Source organism: Phoca vitulina, unplaced genomic scaffold, assembly GCF_004348235.1.
Source record: "Phoca vitulina isolate PV1807 unplaced genomic scaffold, GSC_HSeal_1.0 scaffold95, whole genome shotgun sequence".
Taxonomy (NCBI): domain Eukaryota; kingdom Metazoa; phylum Chordata; class Mammalia; order Carnivora; family Phocidae; genus Phoca; species Phoca vitulina.
Genome location: NW_022589798.1, coordinates 1,709,040 through 1,736,099, shown reverse-complemented (window position 1 = coordinate 1,736,099; position 27,060 = coordinate 1,709,040). Strand labels below are relative to the sequence as shown.

At 48.5% G+C, this 27,060-nt stretch overlaps 1 protein-coding gene across 1 annotated transcript in view; it reads left to right on the top strand.

Moving 5' to 3' along the window:
• Positions 1-26,472, top strand: part of RUNX1 (RUNX family transcription factor 1) — a 94,361-nt gene extending 67,889 nt beyond the window's left edge. The window contains exons 6-7 of the mRNA XM_032396938.1: positions 19,886-20,047; positions 25,505-26,472. Of these exons, the coding sequence (XP_032252829.1) occupies positions 19,886-20,047; positions 25,505-25,980 (638 nt within the window). The 3' untranslated portion in view covers positions 25,981-26,472. The remainder of the gene's footprint in view (positions 1-19,885; positions 20,048-25,504) is intronic.
• The last annotated feature ends 588 nt before the right edge of the window (positions 26,473-27,060 follow it).

Genomic DNA, 27,060 nt, shown 5'->3' with positions numbered 1-27,060 from the left:
GGGTTGTCTGGGGACTGGTGCTGAGTGATGGTCCTGCGTCCCGGTTCGGGACCCCCTGCCAACTTCTGCATTTACTCCCTGAACAGTGTGTGGCCGTGCGGACAGGGGAACTAGGGCCAGAGACAGGCGTCCCTACGACGACCACTGCTGTGATTTCAGAGTCAGGGTCATGGACAGCAAGGCTAAAGCTACCCTGGGACCTTCATGGGCAGAAACCGAATGCCACTCTGTCAGCACCGTATCTGACATGTTTGTGGCTTCTGGACTCTCTCCAGTGGCTAAGACCCAATGACTCGGTTGTCACCTCTCCTACGTGAAACTTAGTGGTTAATCAAGAGAAGTGGGGACTTGAGACCCTGCACTAACTAGCGATGTGGACCTGTCCTCCGGTCTTCACCTCCCACAGCACACGGTCTTGACGTGTCTTGACCACAGCCCCAGGGGCTTGAGTTCCAGGCCTCGCAGGGCTCTCGAGGCTGGCCTCAGTGGTCTGAGGAGCACAAGTTTCTAAAGAACAGACCACAGGAGGAGGCAATGAAGGAAAGTCTGTGAAATGGCCTTTTCTGGCTCAGAGGAACAGATCCACTCAGAAACACAGCATTCAGCGGTCTTGCGAACTTTCCCCCAAGCGTCTTGATTTCCCCTGATTTGGGCAGTTTTTACAGAGACTCTGAACCTCTAACCATGGAGATGAGTGAATCCTAGAAAGCTGGGCTAGAATGAGATGGCCAACCCCCTCATTAGATCGAGGAGACACTGGGAGCCCAGAGAGGTTAAGTGACTTGTCGAAGATCACACAGCCAGCTCCTATACGCACGTGCTTAGCTCTCCTGCCCGTCCTCCCCAGCCTGAACACATTCCTAGTATTTGGATACGGCAAAGTGAACCTTCCCAAGCAGTCCCTGCAAAACAGCACTTCTGTGAAAGAGGGGCTGTTGGAACAAGATAGGGCAAACACCAGTGTGCCTATGCACTGCTCCACCCAGTTTCTCATCTTTATATTACCTCCCCCCCAAAAAAGGTCTCAAATAACCCAAACAGGCAGGGTCTGATCTGCAGACGGTGTGCAGGCATCCGCCCAAGAAGCTGCCGGTCGGCTGGTCCATCCTCCACTGATTTATGTTGTGTGTGTTAAGCCTTAAATTGTTGAGACTCTGGCTGGCTGCAGTGGTATTACTGGAGGGCTGGTGCATGTTTTCAGCTCACGGAGCTGGCTCCGGCACTGGAGGTGTTGGCCTCAGATCAAGTCCAATCTCACACCTGTCTGAGACAATGAGGGCCTTGTTACACACATCTCCAGTCAGGGCGGCTCAGGCTGCTTATTTTTCACGTTCAGAACAGGGGGCGGGGGGATCTGGGGGCCAGGCAGAAGCCAAGGCGAGACTGGGAAATGCTGGGGTCAGCTGCCTCCCTTGCCCTCTCCTTCTCCCCCTTCCCTGTCCGTCCCCCCCACCATTTTATAAACTTTTCCTTATTTTTGGAAATTAAAAACAAACAAACAATACCAACAGTAGCCCTCTTATGAAGGAGAATTTCCCACTGCCAAACAAGAAGCTCGGGGCCTGGTGGAGAATAAATCCACAGTTACCAAGGGGTTGAGCCACAGAGTGAAGAGTCAGAGGGGCGCGGGGGGGAGGGGGTAGCCCCCACACCAGTGCCGAAATCCGAGCTTTTTTCCACACCAATGGGGTCTGTGCAAGAAAGGTTTTCTCTTCTTGTTCTTCCCCTTCCATTGCTGACATTTGAGTGGCTGGGGCAGTAAGCAGAAGGGAATGTTTCCCCAGCTCGGAGTTACTCGCTGATGAACCAGCAAACTGTTCTGCCCCGCTCTGTCCCTCCAGTCCCTTGTAACACAGGGCCCACCAGCGCTTACGTCTGCAGACCCTTTGCAGATCCAGCTCTCCAGAGACCCTGACCCGAGGCAGCCACTGGGCAGGACCTCTTCTGGGTCCAGGTCAGCAGCCCTCAAGGCTGACCCTGTGAAGGGTCATTACTCAGTCAAAGCCACCCTGAAATGACTAGCATTGCATGGGACCACACGATGTGCAAGCCCTTGGGATAAAAATCAAGCAAGAGCTTCCCGGAGTTATGAAAGCCACCCTTTTCTGCCGGACCCCACAGTAGGCCCCTCGCTAGCACCTAGTGACTCCTCCCGAGTGGACCTGTCACGTCTCGGAGGCTTGTAACGAATCTCTCCGCTTCCTTCTCGGTAAGCGAGGCTCTCACCTGAGCCGGGACGCACGTGGATACCACGGTCACTCCGTTCTGCTTGTCCTCCAACGACAAACAGGTAGTCCCCATCCTTTCAGCTGCAAAAACCCGGCTTAAGCGCTAAGTCCCATTGCTGACTCATAGCTTCAGCCTCAGAGACACGGGGGGGAAAATGTGCAGGCTGCTTATTTTATCTGACGCCTGGGACTTCAGAGCAAATCACTTTGAGCTCCACTGCCCTGCTTTCTCTCTGCGCACATCAGCCGGCTTCCCCCAGGACACCTTTTCCGAGGCAGCCAGCAGAGTGAGGCGTGCGTGGGAAGCAGCAAGGAGGGATAGAAAACATGGGAACTTCCGGCTCCCTCCTGCCCGGGGTTCGAACCCCTTCCATGTGACCTTGAGTGACAACTCAGGGGAAGAGCCTGAGCCGTGGGAGGGGGCATCGCTGCTGAGCCCGTGGCCTTCTGGGAGGCCAGGGGTGGCCCTGCGAAGCCTCCTCTTTGAGGCCACTCTGTCTGACCTCGTGGCCTGCGGAGGATGGTGGCGGAGGAAGCAGATGTGGCCCCCTCAAGCCATCTGGTGGCCAAGGAGGACCGGATACAGAAACCGAACCTGCTCCTACTGAGATCACTTTAAGCACAGGCTTCTCATCGACTTCTCTGGTCCTGCCTCGGCCTGTCTCTGGGCCATGAGGTTTCCATCCCTCTCCTGAGCCATCCAGGTTCCGAAATGACCAAACGGAAGCAGACAAGGGGTGGGGGTGGGGGGAGGCTGGAGCACTGAGGTTCCTGTGAGCTGCTGCCTTACCTGCCTCCTCCTCTGACCTCTAAACACCCACCCCTGCCTCCCCCTGACCCTGCCATTCTTCAGGGCACCTCCCTGCCCCCTCTCTTTCCCCTCCAGTGATCGAGCTGGTCCGGCTTCTCTCCTCTGGAGCCCATCCGTTGGGGCCTGAGACTCCACCATCTCCCCATGCCATGCCCCATCGTTACCCGATGGGGTGCACATTGCTGATGCCCTGACTGTCCTGGGCTCCTGGGAACAATGACCCAAGATTTCCCTCTGTGCTTTAAGATCAGCCAGACCTCGAAACCGACTGATGAGATGCTTTCCAAGCATCCCCGAGCCCTGAGCACCTGCACCCTCTCCTCCCCATCTCCAGTCATAGTTCCGAGAGCAACAGGCTCGCCTCGAAGGCTCAGGCAGGCAGGAACTGTCTCTCCTACTTCTCCAGACCCCCACGACCCTAGCCCAGATCTCCAGGGTAAGGGGTGAGTGGGAGTCATTGAGGAAGATTTTCCCTGCTCTCGGGACAGCAGGTCAAAACTGGTGATTGACACGTTTTCACCTCAATTCCAAAATTTTCCGCCCGGAATGAGTTCCTTCCTCCCAAAGCACCAATTGTAGGGCAGAGCCTTGCTTCTTGGTTCTGTGACTGACCCTTCTTCCTCCTCCCAGAGCCCAGCTGGGAGCCTGGGGGAGGGAGCCTCAGTGGCCCCACCAGGTGACAACATACCTGCCCCTTTCCCTTCACTTCTGTGACGAGGAAGAAGGTGGGAAGTGTCTCTGCTTCTTGACCTTCTGACCCCATTACCTTCTACAGCCTTCTGTTTTTTAAAGCTACCCTTTTCTTTTGCTGCCCCACCCCCACCCCCAGGCCAGACTCTCTTGAGTCACTGCCTTTCCTTGCCATGTGCCTTGCTCCTCAGACAGCTCACCTGAGGCTGTCTTCCAAATACCTGAACCTGGTTTTACGAATTTAATTAGAGATTTGGACCCCAATGTATGAATAGGTTGTTTACCCACTACTTCCTTGGAACCCCATCCTCCCACCTCACTGCTGCCTCCCAGACACCTGCGCTCTGCCCCCTCCCCCCATGTTCAGGTGTGTCCCTGTGTCGCCTCCTTCCCTAAAAGCATTCCTGATTCTTCCTGGTTACGGCACTTTTCAAATCTATCCTTCCATCCATCCACTCTTGACCTTGGTGGCCCCCCTCCCTGCCCACCTGTAACCAAGCCTCTTTCCCCAACGGACCCGTTGCCCGGCCTTGGGGCCCCAGGCCCCCCAGCACTGAAACATTTCACCGCCACCCCCGCGATGTCTTCACCCTGTGCCTAAGACAGACAACAAAAGCCAAGTCACCCCCTGCCCATCCCCTGTTGTGGTGTCACATTATGATCTTCAGCTGGTGGACAAAGGACCATTCCAACCCACCCATGCTGGCCCGCCCGTCTGTCTGAAAAAATAGCAGAATGTGGGCCATCTGGGGGGGGGGCGGGGGAGGCCATTTGTCACCCTCTTTGTCAACCCTCCCTTTCGCTTTCTTCACCTCCTCTTCCCTCAGTTCCTCAGAAGCCTCTTTTGTTCCAGGCCAGGGGAAAGTACTTCGGACGTGTTGTTGAGACTGGTTTGCTGTTTTGTTCAAAGACAGGAAGTTCCTGTTTATTGGAAAGGTTGTTCATTTCCAAAGACGTTCCATAGCCAAGCAGCTATAGGATGATTTCTCACTGCCTTTTCTCGGGGTGGTACACAATACAAAAAAATAATAATAATCATAATAAACCAACGAGAGCGAGAGAGTCAGTGAACACAAAAGGAGATGTTATAATAGGTTTTTGTTGGTACTTGCATTTTCTTGTTGAAAAACAGCAAAGACCCTGAGGTACAGAGGTGTGGACAGAAGCCTGATGTTATCTGGCCCCTAGAAATCCTGCCTGGAGTCCAGTGGCAGGCAGGATCCAGAACTCAAAAAGACGGAGGCAACTGGTCCTGCTCAGTACAAACGGTGCTTTTAGTCTTTGGTAAACAGCCTGTGCCCCAGGGCCCAAATCCTTCAAAAGTTTGCCTAGGTAATTGCGTTTCATTGCTGTCTGGCATGTGCTCATCAGTCTAATCTGGAGGTTCAGACAGCCAGGCCAAAGCCTGCGAGACTGGAGGAGAATGAGACCGTGAATTTAATCCACTTGAAAGACAGACTAATACAAGTGCGGCTAACTCATTATTTTAAGTGATGTGAGCAGAAAAGGGTATGGCACTTTCCATAAAAGGGTTTAAAATCGGCACGTTGCAGCCACTTGGCGGTTGAAGGCCATTAGAAGAAAAGGCGGAACCAGGGCGACGATCGGATCCTTGCAGCCACCTCCTTGTTTCTGGAAGCTTGCCCCCTCCCCACGACCACCCCAATACACAGGGGGCTCGGAGGGAAATGCTGCCGCTCCCCTCCCCCAATTTTGACTTGAGGCATTCATGAATTCACAGCAACAGACACCAAATTTCATTTGAGATTTGGGGGTGTTGGGGCTCAGTTTCAGGGTGGAAAGGGGATATAAATGGAGTAAGGGCTTCCCAGGCAGCCCCGCAGAGCTCAGAATTCCAGGCCTGTACGCAGGAAAAAGGATCCCTTCCCCTGTGTCCACTGGGCGCTGTGCTTAGCAATTACTTCTTTTTTTTTCTTTTTCTTTCTTTCTTTCTTTCTTTTTTTTCTTTTTGAGAGTCAGACCAGTTTTTTTTTGTTTTGTCAGTATATGGTAACTAGGCTGGGGGCAGGGGTCTCACAGTAAAGAAACAGCCCTCTGCAAAGAACCAGAAGGTCTGTCCCCTGCCCCGTCGCCAGCCCACCGCAGGGAGCGGAGAGTCACGTCACCTGTCCAGGCTTTGGCCTTCTCTGAGCTGGGGCTGGCTCAGAAAGTCTCCGAGGTCGCTTTCTGCGCTATCATTCCCTGAGACGTTGGAATGAAACCTTAGAAATGTTGACAGTGATTTGCATCATTATCTAGTTACATGTGACTCATGCCCGGGAAGCTCAGGAAAGGCAAGCACTAGCCTGTCCCCTTCCCAGGTGGCAAAGCTGACGGTCAGCTCAGGAGTGATCTTGTTGGTCGTTTACACCTGCATCTCACCCAGGACGCGCATGCCAGCTTCAAGTCTGGGTGCCAGGCCATGAGGCTGTGAGAAAGAGTCATCCCGAATCCTGGCATGGGGAAGGAGTTCTCCCTGGGCACAGCCCAACGGCTGAGGCCACGTGGGCAGACCGTGGCCCCCAGCGCCCCTGGTTCCCACAAGGGCTCCAAAAGGTTCCCAGCACACCCCTTCTCTCCTCAACACCCCTGAGTCTCATGTGCCCCGTGCCTGGGGTGCGTGCCTAGCCTGGCCTGGGTCTTCCTCAGGCACCACTGACATTTGGGGCCAGATCATTCTCTGCCATGGGGGGGGGGGGGGCATTCTGTGTGTTGTGGGATGTTTAGCAGCACCCCTGGCCTCCACCCACTAGATGCCAGGAGCAGCCTTCACCCTAGTTGTAACGACCAGAAATATTTCCAGACATTGCCCCATGTCCCCTGGAGGAGAAACAGCCCCGATTGAGAACATTCTGGGAAAGTCACAAGGATCTCGTGGTCCACAGAGGCGCTCCATGCCTGCAACAAAGGGGGGTCGCTCAGGCGTCTCTACTTGGTAGTGAACCAGTTTTGACACCTTACTTCGGTTCTCCGTAGATCATCCCTTTTGTGGAGCAAGAGTTTCCTAGTCTGCTATCTCACACACTCCTTTCAATTTTTTTTTTTTTTTAATTCTTCTATGTTAGTCCAAGTCACTGAAAACCTATTGCTTCTCTGAGAAAGCCTTCCTTGACCTTGTAAATCAAAGCAGTCCTCTGGAGGGAGGTTTCCCACCGCTGGGCTCGGTATCATCTTTCTCAGGGTGACCTCATCTATTAAAGTATGAAGGTTGTATTTGAAATGCCATTTACTTTCTCTAAGTCAATAAATGAAGCTGTGGATCTTTAGATCATCAGAGGTCTGCTTAATACCAAGAGTTTTTGTGTGTGTGTCATTTTTTTAAATTGAGACCCGTGCTGGAGTTTAAAAGAATTCCGGCAGATTTCCATTTGCCTTTCTGAATCAGTTTGGGGTGATATTCCTCTGCGAGTGTAGATTGCCCCTAGATGAATCTGACTTTATTAGTTTATGTCCTTTGTTCAGAGCACCAGGGATGAGCTTGTGAAAGCACGCGCGGCTCTTATCTTCAAAGTTCCCCTTTATGCAGCAAAAGTGCACCTCAGCAACCTGTGTTACTAATCTATGGCGGTCCCAATTAGTTCACATCAAGGTCAGTCCTTTGGGGGGTGCAGACCGGCTGCAGACTTAAGGGAACGAGTTCCTCTCGTGCAGAGCTTGCATGAAGGTGGGGGAGAAGGCAGCCGCAGAGGCGTCAGACAAAAGCGGGGGTTGCCCGCTCCCGCTCCCCCGGGAGAGGTTGATAGCGACTCCCCCCCACACCGGCTCACAAGCCAAAGAAACCCAGTTATTCTAAAGAACCCAAAACTAGCATGGAACCTGCCGCCCCATGAGGAAGCTGTTTTGGGCTCTTCTTTAATGTCTTGCTCCGATGGCAAATATCCTAGTGCTTTTGCAGCTGTTGCAACATAAAAGAGAAGCGTTAAGAGAGCCATTTCTTGGGGACTTTTGACGAATGGAGGAGCCTTGGGCTTAAGAAGTATAATGAACACGACTCCTCTAAGACTTTGTCTGTGAAAAAGAAGCCAGACCCGGTGGGTCGGGAGCATGTTGAGTTTTAGGAATGAAGGATGCTGCTGAGCTCACGGTGGCCCATCCTGCCGCGTCTCTGAGGCCACGAACGGAAGACAGTAAATCCGTGAATCACAGAGGTCTCAGGTCTCCACTGCAGAGTGGGGGGTGAGACCCCTCTTATGCGAAGAGAATATGCATCCTTGGCCTGCCTCATGTCCGTGGGGGAACGAGAGGGTCCACAGCCAACTAGAATGGCAGTGCCCTTTAAGAGGGAGAAATTCATTGTTCGGTCCGTTCAGAGACATGCCCCATAGTTTTATGGGCGTTCAGAGCACTGGAGGTGAAGGGACGGCGGGATCCACACCGCGCTCGCCCCTCCCTCCAGGCACACGCTGTGTCTTCGTGCCTGGGGCCAAAGGCAGGATGCTCGGTTGCTCGGATGCCCGCGGAGGTGCGGAAGGGGGCGGGCCTCCCCGGGCCCCGGCCTGGTTGCTGCCGCTGGGAATTCCCGGAGCCGGCCGGATGCGTGGGAAAGGAAAACAAGGAGCGGGTGCAGGTCGGGGAAGAAAAGTCATGGCAGGACAACACAGCGAGCGTGAGGAAAACCGGAGCATGCTGAAGCAGACACTGAGCCAGTGGTTTATGGAAGGAGGCCAGGCGCTTCAGCTTGGGAAGCTCACCTACTCCCCTTCAAGGGGGGAGCGCCCAGTGGAAGATCCTCAAGAAAGAGCAGCTGCCTCTCAGCGTGGGTCCCACCTCGGAAGGTAAAGAACAACAGGGTGTCCTGGGTTGGCGAAGCTCAGCGTCTGGATGTCTGGATTTCGGTGCGCTGGCCAGCAGGGCGCGACACGCGGGCACCCAGCAGCCCCCTTGGGCAGAGCAGCTGTGGGGCTCCCCCTGAGAGAGGCTGGTGCTCAGCGGCAGCAAGGGCTTCGGTCCCCTCTGGGTAACCTGCCGCGAACCGCCTGCCCGAACCTCACACGTGCTCCCCGCGAAACCATGTTTTCCCTGGGGAAGGACTCGGGGGCACTTCGGCGCCTCGCAGGTGGGGAAACTGAGTCTCCAGGGGATTAAGTCACTTGGCCCCGGCACACCGCGAGTGAAGGGCGAGTCAGGGGCTCGGCCCTAATCTCTTCCCAACTCCCAAACGACAGATAGTCTTGCTCGGCTCTTGCTGTGGCCCTCCTGATTGTCTGAGGGACAGCCCCCGGCCATGGTTCCCAAATCCTGGAAATGTTTGGGGGCTACCCAAACCAAAGGCTAGGGAAGCATCCTTGCGGGTGCCCTGCCAGCGCTCTCTAGATACTGTGTTGTGCTGCGTTCTTGCTTCCCCCTTCATGTGACTCCTGATTTTATTAGAATGCCATGCTGCAGGGTGTGCTGCTCAAAACCAGTGTCCGGCCAAAAAATCCAGAAAGAGTGCATTCAGGCCCACGCCGCATGGAAGCAGAGGACACAGAGGCTGCCTGAACGGCTCCAGCCACTCAAAAAATCTGTCAAACAGTCGTTCACTTTTTACAAAACCACCAAAGTGCTAAAGTAAAATCTAGGGTTGCCGCTGGGAGAAAGCCCAGCGGGGAAAGCCATGATGGCACTGGTGGGAGGGTGGCCTCCCACTCTCTCGGCCCCGAGCCACCTCTGTGTCTCCCACGAGAGATGTGCCTGAGGCCAGGTGTTGGCCGGAGGGAGGCGCGTGGACACAGAGGGCTGAGGGCGACAGAGCTGGATGGAGTGGCCTCAGGGGAAGCCAGGTCGCAAAATGATATGACGCATAGCTGTTGTGTCTCTTTCTGAGCTGGGCTCCAGAGCGTCTCTTCCAATACTGACAGCTCACGAGGTAGGGGTCAGTCGTCCTGCGGCCCTTGAGGCCCCAAAGCTAGCATCACTCCTTCTTTTCTGGCCTGCTGCCACCCTGAGGCATTACAAGGGCCCTAGCAAAGCTCGGCCACGTTACTTAACAGGAGCTGCCCAAGGGACAGCTCTTACTGAATCTGCTTAGTCACAGAGATCTCTGGTGTCTTTCTGGGGAGTCCAATGGGCTCCTCCTCATCAGCACAGGGCCTTCCAGTGACAGTCTGGACCGTGGCTTGGCTCTGACGGTCTCCCGCCCTGTGCCAGGGGCCAACGATGCTCAAACCTGCACGGTCCTCTTTATAGCATGTGCTACCCCCGTGGAATGTTCCTTCATAAGATTCCGTTTCTTTAGCTTCGGGTGATCCCGGGTGATGCTGTGCCACTCCTGCTTGGAGCTTCCCCCTTCGAGGTGTCTGTCATTTGTTTCCTGCGAGTGAGGGTCTTCATTCTATGTCAAGGGCGCGATCCCGAGCTAGGGGCTGCCAGAGATTTCCCCGCAGTTGACACAGTATTTCGTCCCTTTCCAGGAGCTGCAAAGAGGGCAAAGGGGCTAGAGAATGAGGGGATGGGACCAGAAAGCCATCTTTGCCGTCCATGTTTTCAGATGTTCATTGGAGAAGAATGGAAGAAGGGCAGGAAGTTAACAACGCAATCATGGAATCATTCGAACATGGCCAGGGAAATGCCTCTTTCAGGAATTTACACAGCCTGCCTATAGAATCAGCGCGGGCCTGGAAAGCGTGTTCGGGGTCAGAGGCGCAGAAAGTGAGAGTGCAGAAAATCTTCACCGGAAGGGTGTCTGCAGTGGATATTTGTTTAACCAAGTGCGGGGCAGTGATCTGTCTGCAAGGGAGGACAGGGGGAAGACCAGAAGATGCCTTCTGTTCCCTCAAAACCATGGTCCCCCCATGGGAACTGAAGGCTACTCTCCCTCTGCCCCGGGGACACGGTGCTGGCAGAGAACAGGAGGTGTTTAGCCACACACCCATCTTTTCTAGAAGCCAGTGACTTACCCCCCAGCCCTTTGTCAGAGACGACTGTGCCTGAATCCAGAACCTTTTTCCAGACGCGCCTCAGACTGATGGGGCTGAGGGGAGAGGCCTCATGGCAAAAGTTGAACTGTTTCCCCTGGGAAGTGTCTGGCAACTCTAATGAGGACCAGCACTTTGCATTTATAGAGCGCCTTTCATCTGTGGCTCTCAAAGCTGCTACACAAACATTAATTAACTCTCACACCTGTGAGGCAGGTGAGGCTGGTTGCCCCCATTTTTAGAGATGAGGAAACAGGTTTGAAAGGAAAAGGGCCGTAGTGAGCCACCAGGGCTGGGGGCGGCTCTGCTGGAAGGAACTGGCTTTCTAGATTCCCAGCGGCCCTGACCCAGTGGCCCTGAGTGCAAACCCAGGGGGCCTCCCCGGGGGCCAGGCTCAGAATATGGGTCCCAGAGGCTGTGCATGGGGGAGACATGGCCACACGGCTCCCTTCTTCCCTCCTGCAGGCAGCCTGCCACCTCCCAGGCCCCGTGATCTGGATGGGACCCCTCAAAACCCTGAAGGCCTTTAAAACGCAGCATCCCCGGGCAGGTCTCTGCCCGGGCTTGGTGCTGGATGCTTCCCTTCAGAGTAATTGCTGGAACAATGACTGCATCTTAGCTGTACATGACTAACCAAGATGTCTGTAGCCGGCAGAGACAACGGTTGGCAAATACCAGAGCTATTTCACAACCTCGCTTTTTCCAGGATCCAAAGCTGGTAGGAGCTGACTCACATTATCATGGGGTTTCACCGATAGCAACAACGTGCGAATCCCGTGTCTGCTACCTGGGCGCACTTCTAGGTGACTGCTAGCCCTCCTTCCTTGTGCCGTGCTGCGTTTTGACTCCCTGCCGCAGAGGCCGGAGGGAACGGCGCTGAAGGACAGTGGGACTTCACCAGGGAAATGCCTCTTTCAGAGCAGAGAAGGACCCAGCGCCTGGGGCCACGACAGCACGGGGTTCTGAACGTAGCAGCAGAGCCCCGGGGGGCAGCCTTTTGTTTGCAGGGGAGCCCAGATCTTCCCTCCCAAGGGTCCCAGATGGGGAGATGCAAGCCACCACCACCAGGGCCCGCCCTGACACATCACCCTGGAAACTGACTCACATCTCTGAGCCCTGAGTCATATCCTGTTGTGCGTTTGGAGGCATCCAAGAGGGCATTACACCAGCTACCCATGACTGAGGTGAATCTGAAGGGCACCCTGGGAACTACCCTGCCGTCTTCCAAACAGAAAGAGGGAAAAAAATCCTCTAGGGAAAAAATACCAGGACGGCCCTGAGGGCTTCTATGTTCACCAAGCAGGTTTGGCTCTTAAAAATAGACGCTGGGGCCCCGTGACATACATAACTGTCTGGTCTCTGTTTTTAAACTGCTCTGAAAGGTTACCAAAAGGTCGCATCTTTTAAAGATATCAGCTGAAGAGCCAAAGGAAGGGCCTTCTAACTATAGTAGCCACGCCACAGAGTCACCAACCTCCTCCTGGCCCAGGGCAGAGAGAAGATGGTGGTGCTGTTGGGAATCCACGTTTTGAGGGTGGGCATTCAAGACCCCAGAGAGGTAGGTGGTCGAGTAGAACCAGAGCGGTCTCTGGCCATGCTCTCCTGTGTGGCCTTGTGGGGGCCTGGGACCAAAGTAGGACCTTTTAAACTTTTCAAAGAACGGCTTTTAGTTTTGTTGATTTTCTTTGTCACTTTCTATTTCATTGATTTCTACTTTTTTATTATGTCTTTTCTTCTGCTTGCTTTTGGTTTATTTTGCTCTTTTTCCCCTACTTTCCTAAGCTGGAAGCTTAGATTATTGATTCTGGATCGTTCTTCTTTTCTAATATATGCATTCAATGCTATAAATATCCCTGTAAGCACTGCTTTTGCTACGTTCCACAAATTGTGATATGTTGGATTTTCATTTAGTTCAAAATGCCTTTTAATTTCTCTTGAGACTTCTTATTTGACCCATGGGTTACTTGGAGGTGTGTTGTTGAAGCTCCAAATATTTGTTCTAGTTAACTTTCTGTTGTTGGTGGGGTTTTTTGTTGTTGTTGTTTTGGTTTTTTGGTTTTTTTGTTTTTAGTTTTAAATCGATAAGGCCTGAGAATATACTTTGTATGATTTCTGATCTTTTAAATTTGTTAAGGTGTGTTTTATGGCCCAGAATGTGGTCTGTCTGGGTAAATGTTCCCTGTAAGCTTGAGAACAAAGTGTATTCTGCTGTTGTTAAATGGAATCTTCTATAAATGTTAATTACATCAAGTTAGTTGGGAGTACTGTTCAGGTCAAAATGCCCTAATTTTCTGCCTGCTTGATGCATCAGTTACTGGAAGAGGGGTGTTGAAGGCTTCAACTAAGTGTATTTTTCTATTTCTTCTTATAATTCGAAATCAGTTTTTGCCTCATGTTTTTTGACACTGTTGTTAAGTGCATACATGTTAAGGATTGTTACATCTCCTTAGAGAACTGACTCTTTCATCATCATGTAATTCCCATCTTTATCCCTGAAATTCTTCCTTCTTCTGAAGTCAGTTTTGCATTAAATTAATATAGCTACTCTGCCTTTCTTTTGGTTAGTGTTAGCATGGTCTTACTGCATCTCTTTACTTTTACCCTGAGTCTTTATATTTCAAGTAGGTTCCTTATAGACAACATATAGTTGGGCCTTCAGTCTGACAATCCCTATCTTTTAATTGGTGCATTTAGAACATTCATACTTAAAGTGATCATTGATATGGTTGAATTCATATCTGTCATGTTTGTAACTGTTTTCTATTTGCTTACTTGTTCTTTTTTCTCCTCTTTTTCTGGCTCCTCTGGTTTTAATGGAACATTTTATATGATTCTGTTTTATCTCCTCTCTTAGCCAATCAATTATACCTTTTTAAAAAATGTTTTTAGTGTTTGCCCTGGAGTTTGCAAAATACATGTATAATGAATCTAAGTCACCATTAAATAACACTATACCACTCCTTCCTTCCCATTCTGTCATTCCTGCTATTCATCTCATTTACCAATATGCTGTGATCACCCAATACATTTTTCCCTCTATTATCATTTTAAACAGACAGTTTATCTTTTGGATCAACTAAGAATAGGAAAAATAAGACTTTATTTTACTTTCATTTATTTTTTCTCTGAAACTTCCTTTCTTTGTTTCAATTGAATTTTCTGACCTATATTTTCCTTCTCCTTGAAGAATTCCTTTTAACATTTCTTGCATGACAGCGCTGTTGGGTAAATTACTTCAGTTTTTGTTTGTCAGATAATATCTTTATTTCTCCATCACTGTTGAGGTATAATTTTGTAGAATATGGAATTTTAGGCTGGTGGCTTTTTTTCCTTTAAACACTTGAAATATTTACTACACTTTTTGCTTGTATGGTTTTTGAAGACAAATTGGAAGTAATTCTTATCCTTATTGCTCTCGGTAAGGTGTTTCTGTAGATTATTTGGTATTTATCTTCCTTGGTGTTCTCTGAGCTTCTTGGATCTGTGGTTTGGTGTCCATCACTAATTTTAAAAAATTATTGGCCATTAATACTTCAGATATTTCTTCTACTCTGTTTTCTTTTCTTTCTCCTTCTGATATTTCCACTATGCATATGTTACACCTTTTGAAATTGTCCCAAAGTTCATGGATGTTCTGTTTTGGGTTTTTCTGTTTGTTTGCTTTGTTTTTTTCTTTCTTTTTTCTCTTTACCTTTTAGTTTGGGAAGTTTCTATTAACATATTTTAAAGCTCATTGATTCTTTCCTCAGCCATATCCAGTCTATTGATGAGCCCATCAAAGGCATTTCTCATCTATCTGTTACAATGTTTTTCATTTCTAGAATTTCCTTTTGTATCTGAGAGTTTCCATCTCCCTCCTTACATCACCCATCTGTTCCTGCATGCTGTCTCCTTTTTCCATTAGAGCCCTTAACACATTAATCACAATTAAATTCCCTGTCTGGTAACTCCAAAATCTATGTCATATCTGAGTCTGGTTCTGCTTTTTGTTGTATCTCTTCAGACTGCTTTTCTTACCTTTTGGCATGCCTTGTTATTTCTGATTTGAAAGCTGGACATGAGGGGCACCTGGGTGCTCAGTCAGTTAAGCACCGGCTCTTGGTTTTGGTTCAGGTCATGATCTCAGGGTCCTGGGATCAAGCCCCGCATCAGGCTCCATGCTGAGCGTTGAGTCTGCTTGAGGATTCTCTCCCTCCCTCTCCCTCTGCCTCTCTCCCTGCTTGCACACTCCCTCTCTCTCTCTCTAAAATAAATAAGTCTTAAAAAAAAAAAGAAAGCTGGACATGATGTATCAGGTGATGGGAATGGACGTAAATAGGCCTTCAGTGTGAGATTTTATGTTCATCTAGCTAGGAGTTGGGCTGTGCTTCATGTTTACTGTAGCTGTAGATGCCAGAGGCTTCAAATTCCTCTAATGTCCTTGTTTTTGTCTCCCTTGTTGTCTTTGGACTTCCCTAAGAACTCTTCCCTAAATAGTCTCTTTCAGCCGTAACCCACTGTTATTATACTGGATCCCGTGAAAACCTGGAGGAGTTCCTGATGCCAATCTCATGAAAGTGTCCCCACCCAAATCCCCATACATGCACACAAGACTGCAGCCCCTAGAAGTTTCTTATTCTCACAGTAGACTATACTCGGTCTCCAACAGTTAATCAAAATTACCAGTTAAACGTTCTGACCAGTTTATGGCTCTAGCAGCTTCTGCTCCTGGTACGCAGACCTCAGTGATTTTCTAGTCACCTGCCTCTCAAGATTCCAGGGTGGCAGTTTGCCCTACAGTCCCAATTCTCTAACAGATCCAAGAAGAGTCATGGATTATCAGTCTGTGCCGCTCTTTTCTTGTAGAGAGGGGAGTGGTGACCCCCAAGCTCTTTACATTTCAGAGCTGCAGCTGGAAGCAGCAGAACATCTTGACATCAGTTATTTGATAGGGTCATTTTTCACTCTGGAGACTTTTTGTTACTGCTGCATCAACAGGTGAAAGCACTCTACTTTCTTATTGAGTGATGTATGCCCTGGATCCCTCGGAGTTCACCGCTCGCCTCCGCCCTACCTTATCCCCAACTTCCCCCTTCTCTGACTTCATTTCAAAGGGAAGGGAGAGAGGGAGCTCTGTTTTACCCACTTTTTTGATGATCAGACAGCTGAAAATAACCCATCACAAAATGACTTCAGTAAAGTGGCTGCATCAAAATATTATGTACCCTGAAAAAAACAGGAGGCAGAAAGGCTCAAATTTAAATTTTCTAATCCAGTCGTTTTCTTAATGGACATGTGAACTAGTTGAGGTTGGGTCTTTGCCTCCTCTATCCTTACCTCAAATCTCCAGATTTCTTGAGCTTTACCACTTAATCTCTGGAGCCCAGTTCCTCTCCAGTGCTGAAGACCGGCCGGCAAGCCCTTTATCAGTGAACAGCGTGGCATTACAAGGCTCACCCTGGAGCAGGTGTGTGTGGCCTTACCAATAAATTATCAGATAAATCCCTTGGCATGGGTTCATTTTCCTTTTTAATAATGTAATCATAAAAAATAGTCAGACTTATTGAGCATTTAATACGGCCAAAAACTGTGTTACTTGCTTTACATATGACTTATCGCACTTATTCTTCACTACTACCATTTGAAGTAGGAAAACTACGTATCAGAGAAAATAAGTGACTTGCCCAGGGTAAAGGCAGAATTCAGACTGAAATCTATTATTTAAATTAGGTGCTTTCCCTAATCTGTTCCTTGCAGAGGCAGAACATAAGTGCATAATAAATGTCATTAGGGTTATCTCTAACGTGGGAACAGCTGTTTGCAAGTCCAGATTAGGCAGATAACCCATCAGTTCTCCTGAGTACAGGTCCCCCACTAGCTGTGATTCCCTAAAGGCAAGGACTATAATCCATTCACTACTGAGTCCCCAAAGCAGTGACCCTCGTAAAGCAAAAATGCTCATTGGCAACATGAATGAATGAGGATGTGAATAACTTCATGAGCCTATGAATGAATGAGTGAACGAACTAATGAATGTGAATGAATAAATGAAGCAACTCTCAGCATATAATCAGTGCCATAGGAAAAAACCTTTTGAAGCATCATCTACTCCCAGGATCTTCACTGATACCAGACTAGAAGCTCCAATGGGGCAGGGGATTGGTCTTACTCATCAGGCTATTACTAGCTAAGTTAGCACATGCCTAGCACATACTAAAATTCCAATAAACTTTTGTTCTTTTTGATGGACTGACTTATCAGAGGCACCGCCTTCAAGAATAAACAGCCCTGCTCTCTGGAAAATGGCTGACAGTGGTTCTCTTCCTCACCCTACGGCTTCTTTTCTGGATAACCCCATCTTCTCCCTGCCTACTTCCTCTTCCCGGGATAGGTATATTTATTGTTATAAGCACCATTCTTCACTGCACGCTTCCACCTGATTCTTTCTTAAATCTGATTAGCACATGTTCATCAGAGAAACACTGTAAAGGACCTATTTGAATTAGAATCCTGCACCGTGACTGTTGGAAGGGGCTTTGAGATCATGTGTTTTTAGAGAGGAGAATGAGGACGTGTAAACAAGTGGTCCAGGCTCAAAGACAAACATGGAGGCCACTTCTCCTGCCTCTCAGTCCCATGCTTGGGGTTGCCCACAGCACTGCCATTTCCATACTGCCTTCATGTGTTCGAGTTGGCCCCATCAGAGCAAGAATGGTAACGGAACAGTAAACTCAGCATACACCATATCGTCGGCCCTAGTTTTTTTGTTCTATTTTGTGCTTTTGGTTTTTTTTATTAATAATACACATAGAATTAGAAAACACCCAAAAAACCTGACATGAGAAGCTCGCCATCACCACCTTCTGGCCCACCGCTGGCAATGAATCCAAAGGCAGCTCACTACGGGTCACATGAATGAAAACTGATCACGCAGGGGTTTTAAGCGCTCGCCCTCCTCTAACGCTGGAAAGCTAAGGTTGTGGTGTGAAGCAAGAATGTTGAATCTAAAACCCTGTGTTGAAAAAAAAAACAATCACAGAACTTGGACTTTAATCATAAAGATCATTTTACCAAAGCATATTTTTAAAAGGCTGTGAAACATTATGCAACGTTTGCATGGTTTAATTATGAGTTTAGAAAAGCCTAGCACAACTTTTTCACTACAGTAAAACATGACAGAGCATGAATCATGGCATAATACTTTATGCTTACTGTGGTTTTAGACATGGGGTTAGGGGTGCTGGGCTGTCTACACAGCAAGGCATGAATTACTGAACCACAATTCACACCCCGGAGGGCTTTATGACAATTATAAAACCTCTTTTGTTTGCTTCTTAAATGATTAAAATATTTGAGTACTATATACTCACCTAGCAAATGTGTATATCTAGGACATACGCAAGTCTTACAAAAATATCTGAGTCTATAATTTATTTTTCACTTGGAGGAAAACCCTTGTAGTAAAATGGGAATATTGAACAATCTGCTATTTTGTTCTTTGCTTTCAATTATTGGAAACACTGTCGCCTGGAAGGCTGTGCAGGATCTTTGACTGTAGCTGATCATTCATTTCCACTGAGTTTAAATGGACCAGCTCTTTTATTCCTTGCCTTCTGCTCAATTCCCCAAAATTCAGAATGGAATGAGGACCCTTCTTTAATATTAGATTTCAGAGATTCTAAAATATTTGCCCAGATTTTCCAAACTTAAAAATTGAGTTATTTTTAAAGAAAAGAAAGAAATCGATCCACATGAGGGACAGGGGGAGGGGGCAGGCAGGCAGAAGACCCGGGGATCCAGGTGGATCTCCAAACCCCTGATTCTGTTATCCGCTCTGCCGGCTTCAAACAGATAAACAGAAACAGCAAACTTGAACTTCTGGAAATGAAAAGCCCCTGGAGGAATGAGAACTGAATATTTCACAACAAGTAGGAAGAACTCACTTCTTTACATCCTGGCACATACACAGCCTGCATCCCATATTTTCCTGAGGATCGTTGCTCTTTCTAGATGTACTCCCAGCATCATGCAGCCCTGGCTATGAAGACCCCTGGGAACTAGCGTAGTCCACAGAGAAGGTGGGACACAAAGAGAAAATCAATGTTTAACCCTAAAGAAATGGAGGTTATCTTGGGGGGGGACCATGTCCCATTCAACTTTTCTTACACATATTGCCTGAGATTAGAGAGTTTGTTCATTTTTTCTTCTCCTTTTCATCTGCAATGGGATGCTTTTGAAAACTAAGACTCCTATGAATGCTGGAGTCAAATTTACAAAATCCTTTTTACCTAAATCTTCTGAAGTCAGAGTTTTGTCTCTTCTCTATCCCAGTCTTCATTTAATGGCCATCTATAAAATACTTGCTCAACATTCTGCCCTTTAAACGTTGCAGACTTGAGGTCTTGAAAAGGTGTGGGACACCTGTCGGTCTGGGGTGGTAGAGCCAGCTCTCTATGCTGGGCTTGTGAACTAATCCTCAGGCCTCATCACCAGCTTCCCAGCCAGACCTTCTTTTCTAAATTCCTTGGGAGACAATTCACCTAAATAGAGGATATTTAACCCTTGGGATATTTTTGCCAAAGGTACAAAAAAACAAAAAACAAAAAAAAAAAACCTCTATGTTCTTTTTTGCTTACTGAGTACAGGTGGATAGGTGATCGCCTGAGTTTATAAAATGTTTCTGAGGATGAGAATTGTAACTCTTGGTAAAGCTGATATTGTCTGGGCAGTTGAAACGTGCTGTAGTTCAACAGGTGAGCATTAACAATTCTACCTGGAAAGCATATTCAACTTCTCCTATCATTATTAGCATGATTAAATCAAACCTCCGGAAGGAACAGTTATCAGAGGAAAATCTTCAAGAATCGCACACAAACTGTATTTCAGTATCTTTGTGGGAGGGATGGAAATCATCAAACAAAAGCAAATACTTGGACTTACTAAACACTGGTCAACAGGCCACAGACATGTATAACATATTTAGGCAAAGGTGACTAGGGGTGCCTGGGTGGCTCAGTCGTTAAGCGTCTGCCTTCGGTTCAGGTCATGGTCCCAGGGTCCTGGGATCAAGCCTCATATCGGGCTCCCTGCTGAGCAGGGAGCCTGCTTCTCCCTCTCCCACTCCCCCTGTTTGTGCTCTCTCTCTCTCGCTGTGTCTCTGTCAAATAAATAAATGAAATTTTAAAAGAAAAAAAAGGTGACTAGCTTTTTATTAGAAGTTTTTTTTTTTTCTTAAACCCCACCCCACTCTATGTATGACTGACATCCCCGATTCTCTGCAGACACAAGGCAGATCCAGCCGTCCCCACCGTGGTCCTATGATCAGTCCTACCAATACCTGGGATCGATCGCCTCACCTTCCGTACACCCAGCAACACCCATCTCACCTGGACGGGCCAGTGGCATGACAACCCTCTCTGCAGAGCTTTCCAGTCGACTCACAAGTAAGTTGCTTGAACACACCCTTTGAAGTCAAGCTAGAGTGGAAGGTTTGAGAGACTGGAGATTCATGAAGGGGTTGGCAGTCATTCTGGGGGGTAAAATGTGGTTTAAAGACAAGGCTGTCTAAGTCCCATGTCCATGCACTGATTTTCCCTGACACCTAGAGACAGAGATTATGAATATGAAGGCAGAAGAGGATTCTTTGGGTATTTTGGGGTTGCTCATATTTGGCAGACAGAGGTAGCAGCTGGTGGGTTAATAACATACAAGGCCAAAGGAATCAGCTTCTAGAACTCAGGTGGGACTATCCGTCTGACGGTGGTGAGCTTTCAAAGGTCATGTGAACAACACTGGGGTACCTGTGGAATGGGAGGCAGCTACACCCCAAATGAGACATTTCAAACTAAGAGCTGTTCATCCCAGATTAGAGGAACAGAATGGAAAGCTCGGGTGTCGTGGTTAGCATAATTGTTGTTAATACGAGCTCATTAAATATTAGTCATTTAACCTATGAGACCTTTGGGCTTGGCACTCACCTTTGCTCGTGGGCAGGGAAATCGGAGGTAGAGAAAAATTCCTTTGTTGAAAGCAAAAGAAGAAACTAACTCCCTGCTTGGAGCTTTGAAATTGGAGCTGGACCAAACTGTGAAAATACTTAAGACAACTTCAGCATTATGAAGCCTGCAAACATACTTCATATGTGTGGGGGGGAGGGTGGTTGTCTTTGCTTTTCAGCTCTTGAGATCAGATTATAGTAGATTAGGGGGCAGGCGAAAGGGGCAAAGGCATCACGTCTGCAATTTTAAATGTCATATAATGTGGTGTTTTCCAGACAGTTGTGATTACTTGAGATTTCACCAAATGCTTTAGCTTCTTCTCGGAGCTTCTCAACAACAGCACCATTTGCATCTGGGGCCAGAGAATTCTTTGTTGTGGGGGGCTGTCCTGTGCACCGCAGAATATTTAGCAACATCTCTGGCTTCTAGATGCAGCAACAGGCCTCCTCCCCCGCATCAAGACAACCAAAAATGTCTCCAGACACTGCCAGATATCCAGAGGGCCCCCAAGCTGCCCCCCAGTTGAGAACTACCACCTTCGAGTATTCTTAGGCGCTGTGGTAAAATGGGAAAGCCAACTTAGTTGTCCACTTTTTGCATTAATGCCAACATTTTCAGGGCACCTGCTGGGCTAAGGAGTTGAGGAAGTAGCATAAGAATGATGACGTCTGTTCAGCTTGTTGTTTCAGAAGTTCTGTTCCCTCAGGACCAGTTTGATTCCAAAGGCACTTGTCAACTTTTATTGATTCTTCTCAGTGGCACTGCTCTGCTCTCTACAGCTAAAACAATTACTGTTTTCCTTGGTAATGTGCCTGCTCTGGGCCCCTTGGAATTTATTACGTAAGACTTTTGACTTGGTCAGCACCCAAGATCTGCACCTTATAGTTTCAAGAGCCCTCAGGGGGCAGCCGCTCCAACTGACCAGTGTTCAGATGTGAGGGTGACTTTTCTTTTTTTTAAAGGGAATCGGTAATGTGCGCTCCCAAGTCCCATGTAGCTGTTACACTTCTGAATAACCAGGACTTCAATTACCCAATGAGTGGGGAAGGACGTTTTATGGCATGAGGGTGTGAGGTACACAAAAACCACGTCCCATTTCAGCGCCCAAGAATGATTCTCCCCTGTCATGGAGGGAGGGCAGGAGAGAATTTCAGATGAGCTTTCCCCAGTGGCTGGGAAAGGCATGGGAGACTGCTCTTCAACTTGGCAGGTCTCCCTCTGAGAAATCAAGCCTGGAGTGCCGGCCTGAGAAGCGTTGTCATATGCCTGGGGGCGGTAGGGGATTGCGACACATAAAAGCCAAGTGGCTGCCTGGCTGCCAGCCTTGAGAACCTGACACTGCTCTGCTCCTGCTTTTCCTTTTAATCCCGCCCCAGAGCTCTGTGTTCGGCCCCTCTCCCCGCCCCCAACCCCACCTGGACTTCCTTCTGCACGGGGGCGGGGGGGAGGGGGGGGGGGGGACTTGCACTGTCTCTCTCTCTCTCTCCTTTGCAGACAGTCTCCACACCTTGTCTGAAAAGAGATGTCATCTGGAGGTTTTCCTTTATTTTTTTTTCTTTAAAAAAAAATATTAATGTTTAGCTGCCAATCTGGGCGACAGACGGCATGCATTAATCTGAGTCATGCAAAATACCTTTTAAGGCCACCATTATCTGCTCAGGCTGTTTAATCCTTTGGGGGCAGTGGGAGGGGCTGGAGTGGGACAGCTTTCATCCATGTCAAGCTGTAGAACGAACACTTGAGCTGTCATGGCAAATATTTAGCACCACTGGTGGAGAAACATTTCCAACTAAAATACCTGAACTTCCTAATCCCCAGATTTCCTACTCTTTAAAAGCTCCCTGTGACTATCAGGGGTCCCCACCCCCACCCACTATGGAATAAGGGGGCACCAGGCCAGCCCAAAGGACAAATGGGCGACGGACAGGTAGGGTGAATGGTGCGTGACCGTGGGGCTTGGTAGGAAATGTCAGATGGGACATAAAAATGGAAACAAATATTTGAATAGATCATTTGAATTGGAACATATCTAGAGGGCTGAAGCTCTTTTATTATCAAAATATGCGGGAAAAGCTACTTTCACCAAAGAGGTGGTCTTTTGTCCAGTGGCACTGGTGCCATGTAGACAGAAAGAGAATCACGGGCAGTACTGAAGATCTTTCAGATATTCTGCCCACAAGTGAAAGAACTATTTTCCCCTGACAGCTGAGACCATAACATCATTCCATTACTTATGTCCGTGACCAGCCTCGGACTCACTCGGGATTACGGTAACTTGGTACCATCACCACATTACCATGTAGTCGTTGGAACAGTCTGGCAGAGCATGTCCAGACATCGCCATGAAACAGGGTGACCTTTCATTCATTTTCCAGTGGATTCACCTTTTTGTCTCAGGGCAAATGAAGCAAGAGGAATACTGGGCGGAGTCATTAATTTGTGTCCAGAGTCTTGCATCAGATGCCAACAAATTGATTGTATTTGCCTAATGCTCTTCCTCCTACCTCGGCTTCTCCCTAGACTATAGAAATCTAACTGGAAAAATGGAGTCAAGCTTCCTGTCACAGCTCTCTGGGTGAGCAAAAACAAGTGACACAGAGCTTGCTCACAGACAGCCCCAGTAAGCGGGCAGGGACAAACTGTGTGGAATGAGGTGCGGCCTGGCTTCAGGACGAGCTAGAGAGTGGCCGTGGAAGGGCAGCCCCAGAACGACTGTCAGTTTACAACGTTTTCCCTGCCCACATGTCTGACTGGCTTTGAAAAGATTAACAGGAGTGTTTGTTTGAAAGTCAGACTCCTGGTTTCCTCATTAGCAGAGAGATTGGCTGCAGACTTTGGTTGTTTCTATAAACTTTAATTACCTCTCTGATGAGGAGTATATACCTCCTCATCACATTCACCCCAAATTTATAGAGGAGTTCGGAGAGAGGAAAGGAGGAGAAGGGAGGGGGAGAAGGGGGAGAGAGGGAGAGAGAGAGCGAGAGAGAGTGGGAGACAGAGAGACAGGCAGAAAGAGAATGAGAACACTAGCTCTCCCTGCTGGAATAATAGGCTTGAAATATGAGGAAGTTGATCAACCCCGGATGCCTTCCAAAAACAGATTAATCCACCCTGGTAGCTTTCCTTTCAGAGCAAACTCTTGGCTCCATCAAGTTTCTCTATGGGCCTGAACACAAAAGGACACCAACCACATGCCATTCTGAGCTTGAAGTTATTTTGTATGTTGATTTGAGAACTTACAGATTTTAAAACATTTAATTCTTGCCTCTGCTATCTTTTGGGTTTGCTGTTGTAAAGAGTACGGTCCTGGCCCAGTATTTGATGAATAATTCTGAGGAACAGTTACCCCAGGACACCATCCTATATTTACATGGTGGTTCTCGGGGGGGGGGGGAGAATTCTTGCCCCCCTCACCCTACCCCCAGAACATTTGGCAGTATCTCGAGACATTGCTAGTTGTCACAATGCGGGGTGTGGGGGCACCACAGACATTTGGTAGGCAGAGGCCAAGGATGCTGCCAAATATCCTACAATGCATGGGACAACCCCCCACCTCCCCAACAAATAACTATCTGGCCCAAAATGTCAATAGTACCACTGCTGAGAAACTGATCTACAGGACACAGGGAACGCTTCCTGGCACCCAAAGCCCCTAGTAGTTCCCAAGGGCAGCGTATGCTGAAGAAAAATGCAGAAGGATGCAATAAAGGCCGAAGCCAGTTTCTGAAACCATAAATGCAGAATCCTAACAAAATGAGTTTTACAGACAAAGCTTTGCCATTCCTGGTAAAATTTCAACATGTGCAAAAATGGAGTGGATAAATCAAGGCCCTGTGGCCATTTGCGTTAACAAATCAGTGAAACACATGTGAGAGAATACCAGGTGACACTGAGGCCATATTTTTCTAAAAATGTAGAAGTAGTTTAAAGGCACATGTGGGAGACAAAGAGTGGTATTGATACTCACTGACATTCACTCAGTCACTGCTATGCCACACATTAGGTCGAATCATAAGAAATTGCCAATTTTTAATTGTTTGAGACCTACAGAAACAGCAGTTTCCTATGATTCAATCTAAATATTATGTATAATGTATTATGTTATTATATATTAATATTATAACACAATATCATATTATGATATATTCTATTAATATTAATCTAGGGATGCATCCATTTCATTAGTATTATATAATTTTATAAGTTACACATTCTTACAATGATATTAATATCACAGATTACATTTATATTAATATTGGCATATTAATATATTGATTACAGAGGGCTGGTAAACTTTTTTCCATAAGCGGCCAGATACTAAATATTTTAGGCTTCCCGGGTCCTGCGGTCTGTGTCATGACGACTCCACTCTGCAGTGGTGGCTCATCAGCAGCTATGGTAATACTGAACAGGAGTGAGGCTCATTCCAGTGAAAGTTTATGCATGGCCACCGATATGGGAATTTCACATAATTTTCACGTCAGGAAATATTATGTCTTTTCACTTTTTTCAACCGTTTAGAAAAGTAACTCATTCTCAGCTTGGGGCCGTACAAAATTGGTGGTGGCCAGACGGTCGGTTTGCCAACCCTGTAATTACATCGATATTATACCTGTTTTAACTATACATAGTATGTGTTACGTTACATTGTATCACATTCTATTATATTGTAATGACAGTGTAGCCTACCCCACCTTACATTCCGTGAAGCCCCGGATTACTACCCTCTCTCATCGCAGAGCATCACACCACCTCCCTGCCCACTAGCATGCTGGGTAGGCGGCCCCCTCGGCTCCCAGGGCAGCAGCATTCTGGGTAATCCTCCTGTGGGCGGGCCGCGGGCGGGAGGGGCGTGGCCTCCCCTGCTCCAGCCTCACGCTCTTTTCTCGCCCGCCCCCGCAGCGGCCCCCGACCTGACGGCCTTCGGCGACCCGCGCCAGTTCCCCGCGCTGCCCTCCATCTCAGACCCTCGCATGCACTACCCCGGCGCCTTCACCTACTCCCCGACGCCCGTCACGTCGGGCATCGGCATCGGCATGTCGGCCATGAGCTCGGCCACGCGCTACCACACATACCTGCCGCCGCCCTACCCCGGCTCATCGCAGGCACAGGGCGGCCCCTTCCAGGCCAGCTCACCCTCCTACCACCTGTACTACGGCGCCTCAGCCGGCTCCTACCAGTTCTCCATGGTGGGCGGCGAGCGGTCGCCGCCGCGCATCCTGCCGCCGTGCACCAACGCCTCCACCGGCTCGGCACTGCTCAACCCCAGCCTCCCGAACCAGAGCGACGTGGTAGAGGCTGAGGGCAGCCACAGCAACTCGCCCACCAACATGGCGCCCGCCGCGCGCCTCGAGGAGGCCGTGTGGCGGCCCTACTGAGGGCCTCGCGGCGGCCGGGCGTCAGGAGCGCCCCTGCCCAGGCCCAGCCTTCGCCGGGGAGAGCCCGCGAACGCGGGGTCCGCGGCCGGCGCTGGGGAGGGGGCGGGCCCCTGCGAACTAGGTTCTGGGATCTAGCTCCGGTCTGCGCCCCCCCCCCCCCAAGCCCTAGGGCCGCCTACGCCCCCCGAGGCCGTACGGAGCGCCTGAGCGCCGTCACCGTGGGCCCGGCTCACCTTTTCCGAAGCTTGACCCAATCTGAGGGTGTCCGCCTCGCCACCACGCGGACACGTCGTAAGGCAAACAGGAAGATTCCCAGAGGGAAACTGTGAATGCTTCTGATTTAGCGATGCTGTGAATAAAAGAAAGATTTTATACCCTTGACTTCACTTTTTAACCAAGTTGTTTATTCCAAAGAGTGGAATTTTGGTTTGGGTGGGGGCGGGGAATGCAGCTCCTCTTGTTTGGTATCTAATTCATATTTTTTAATTTTCTTTTCCAGCACCTTATGAATTGCAAAATTCGTATTTGCATTTGGGGTGGTTCTTATTTTTATATATATATATAAATTTGAGCTTGCTTCTTTCTTGCTTTGACAATTGAAAGAAATATGATTCCTTTTTCTGTAAGTTTTATTTAACTTTTCTTTTGGACTTTCGTGTAGTTGTTTTTTTTGAGAAACAGCTACAGCTTTGGGTCATTTTCAACTACTGTATTCCCACAAGGAATCCCTAGATATTTATGTATCTTGTTGTTTAGACACTTACTTATGTGTTGATACTTTTTTTATTATTTAAATGTACTTATATTAAGAAGAAAAATACCAAGTACTACGTTTTTGTTTTTGATAGTAGCCAAAGTTAAATGTATCACATTGAAGAAGGCTGGAAAAAAAGGATGGGCAATGTGATGACTTGGTTATCTAAATATTGTTTACATTAAACTCCCTTTCATGTTAATCAAACGAGTTGGTAGCTAATGCAGCAATGTTTTTAATATGCTTTTTAGATACTGAGGGTCACTTGAAGGATCTGAAGTATGGAATTTTCTGCCAAGCTCAACAAAGGGTCTCATATCTGACTC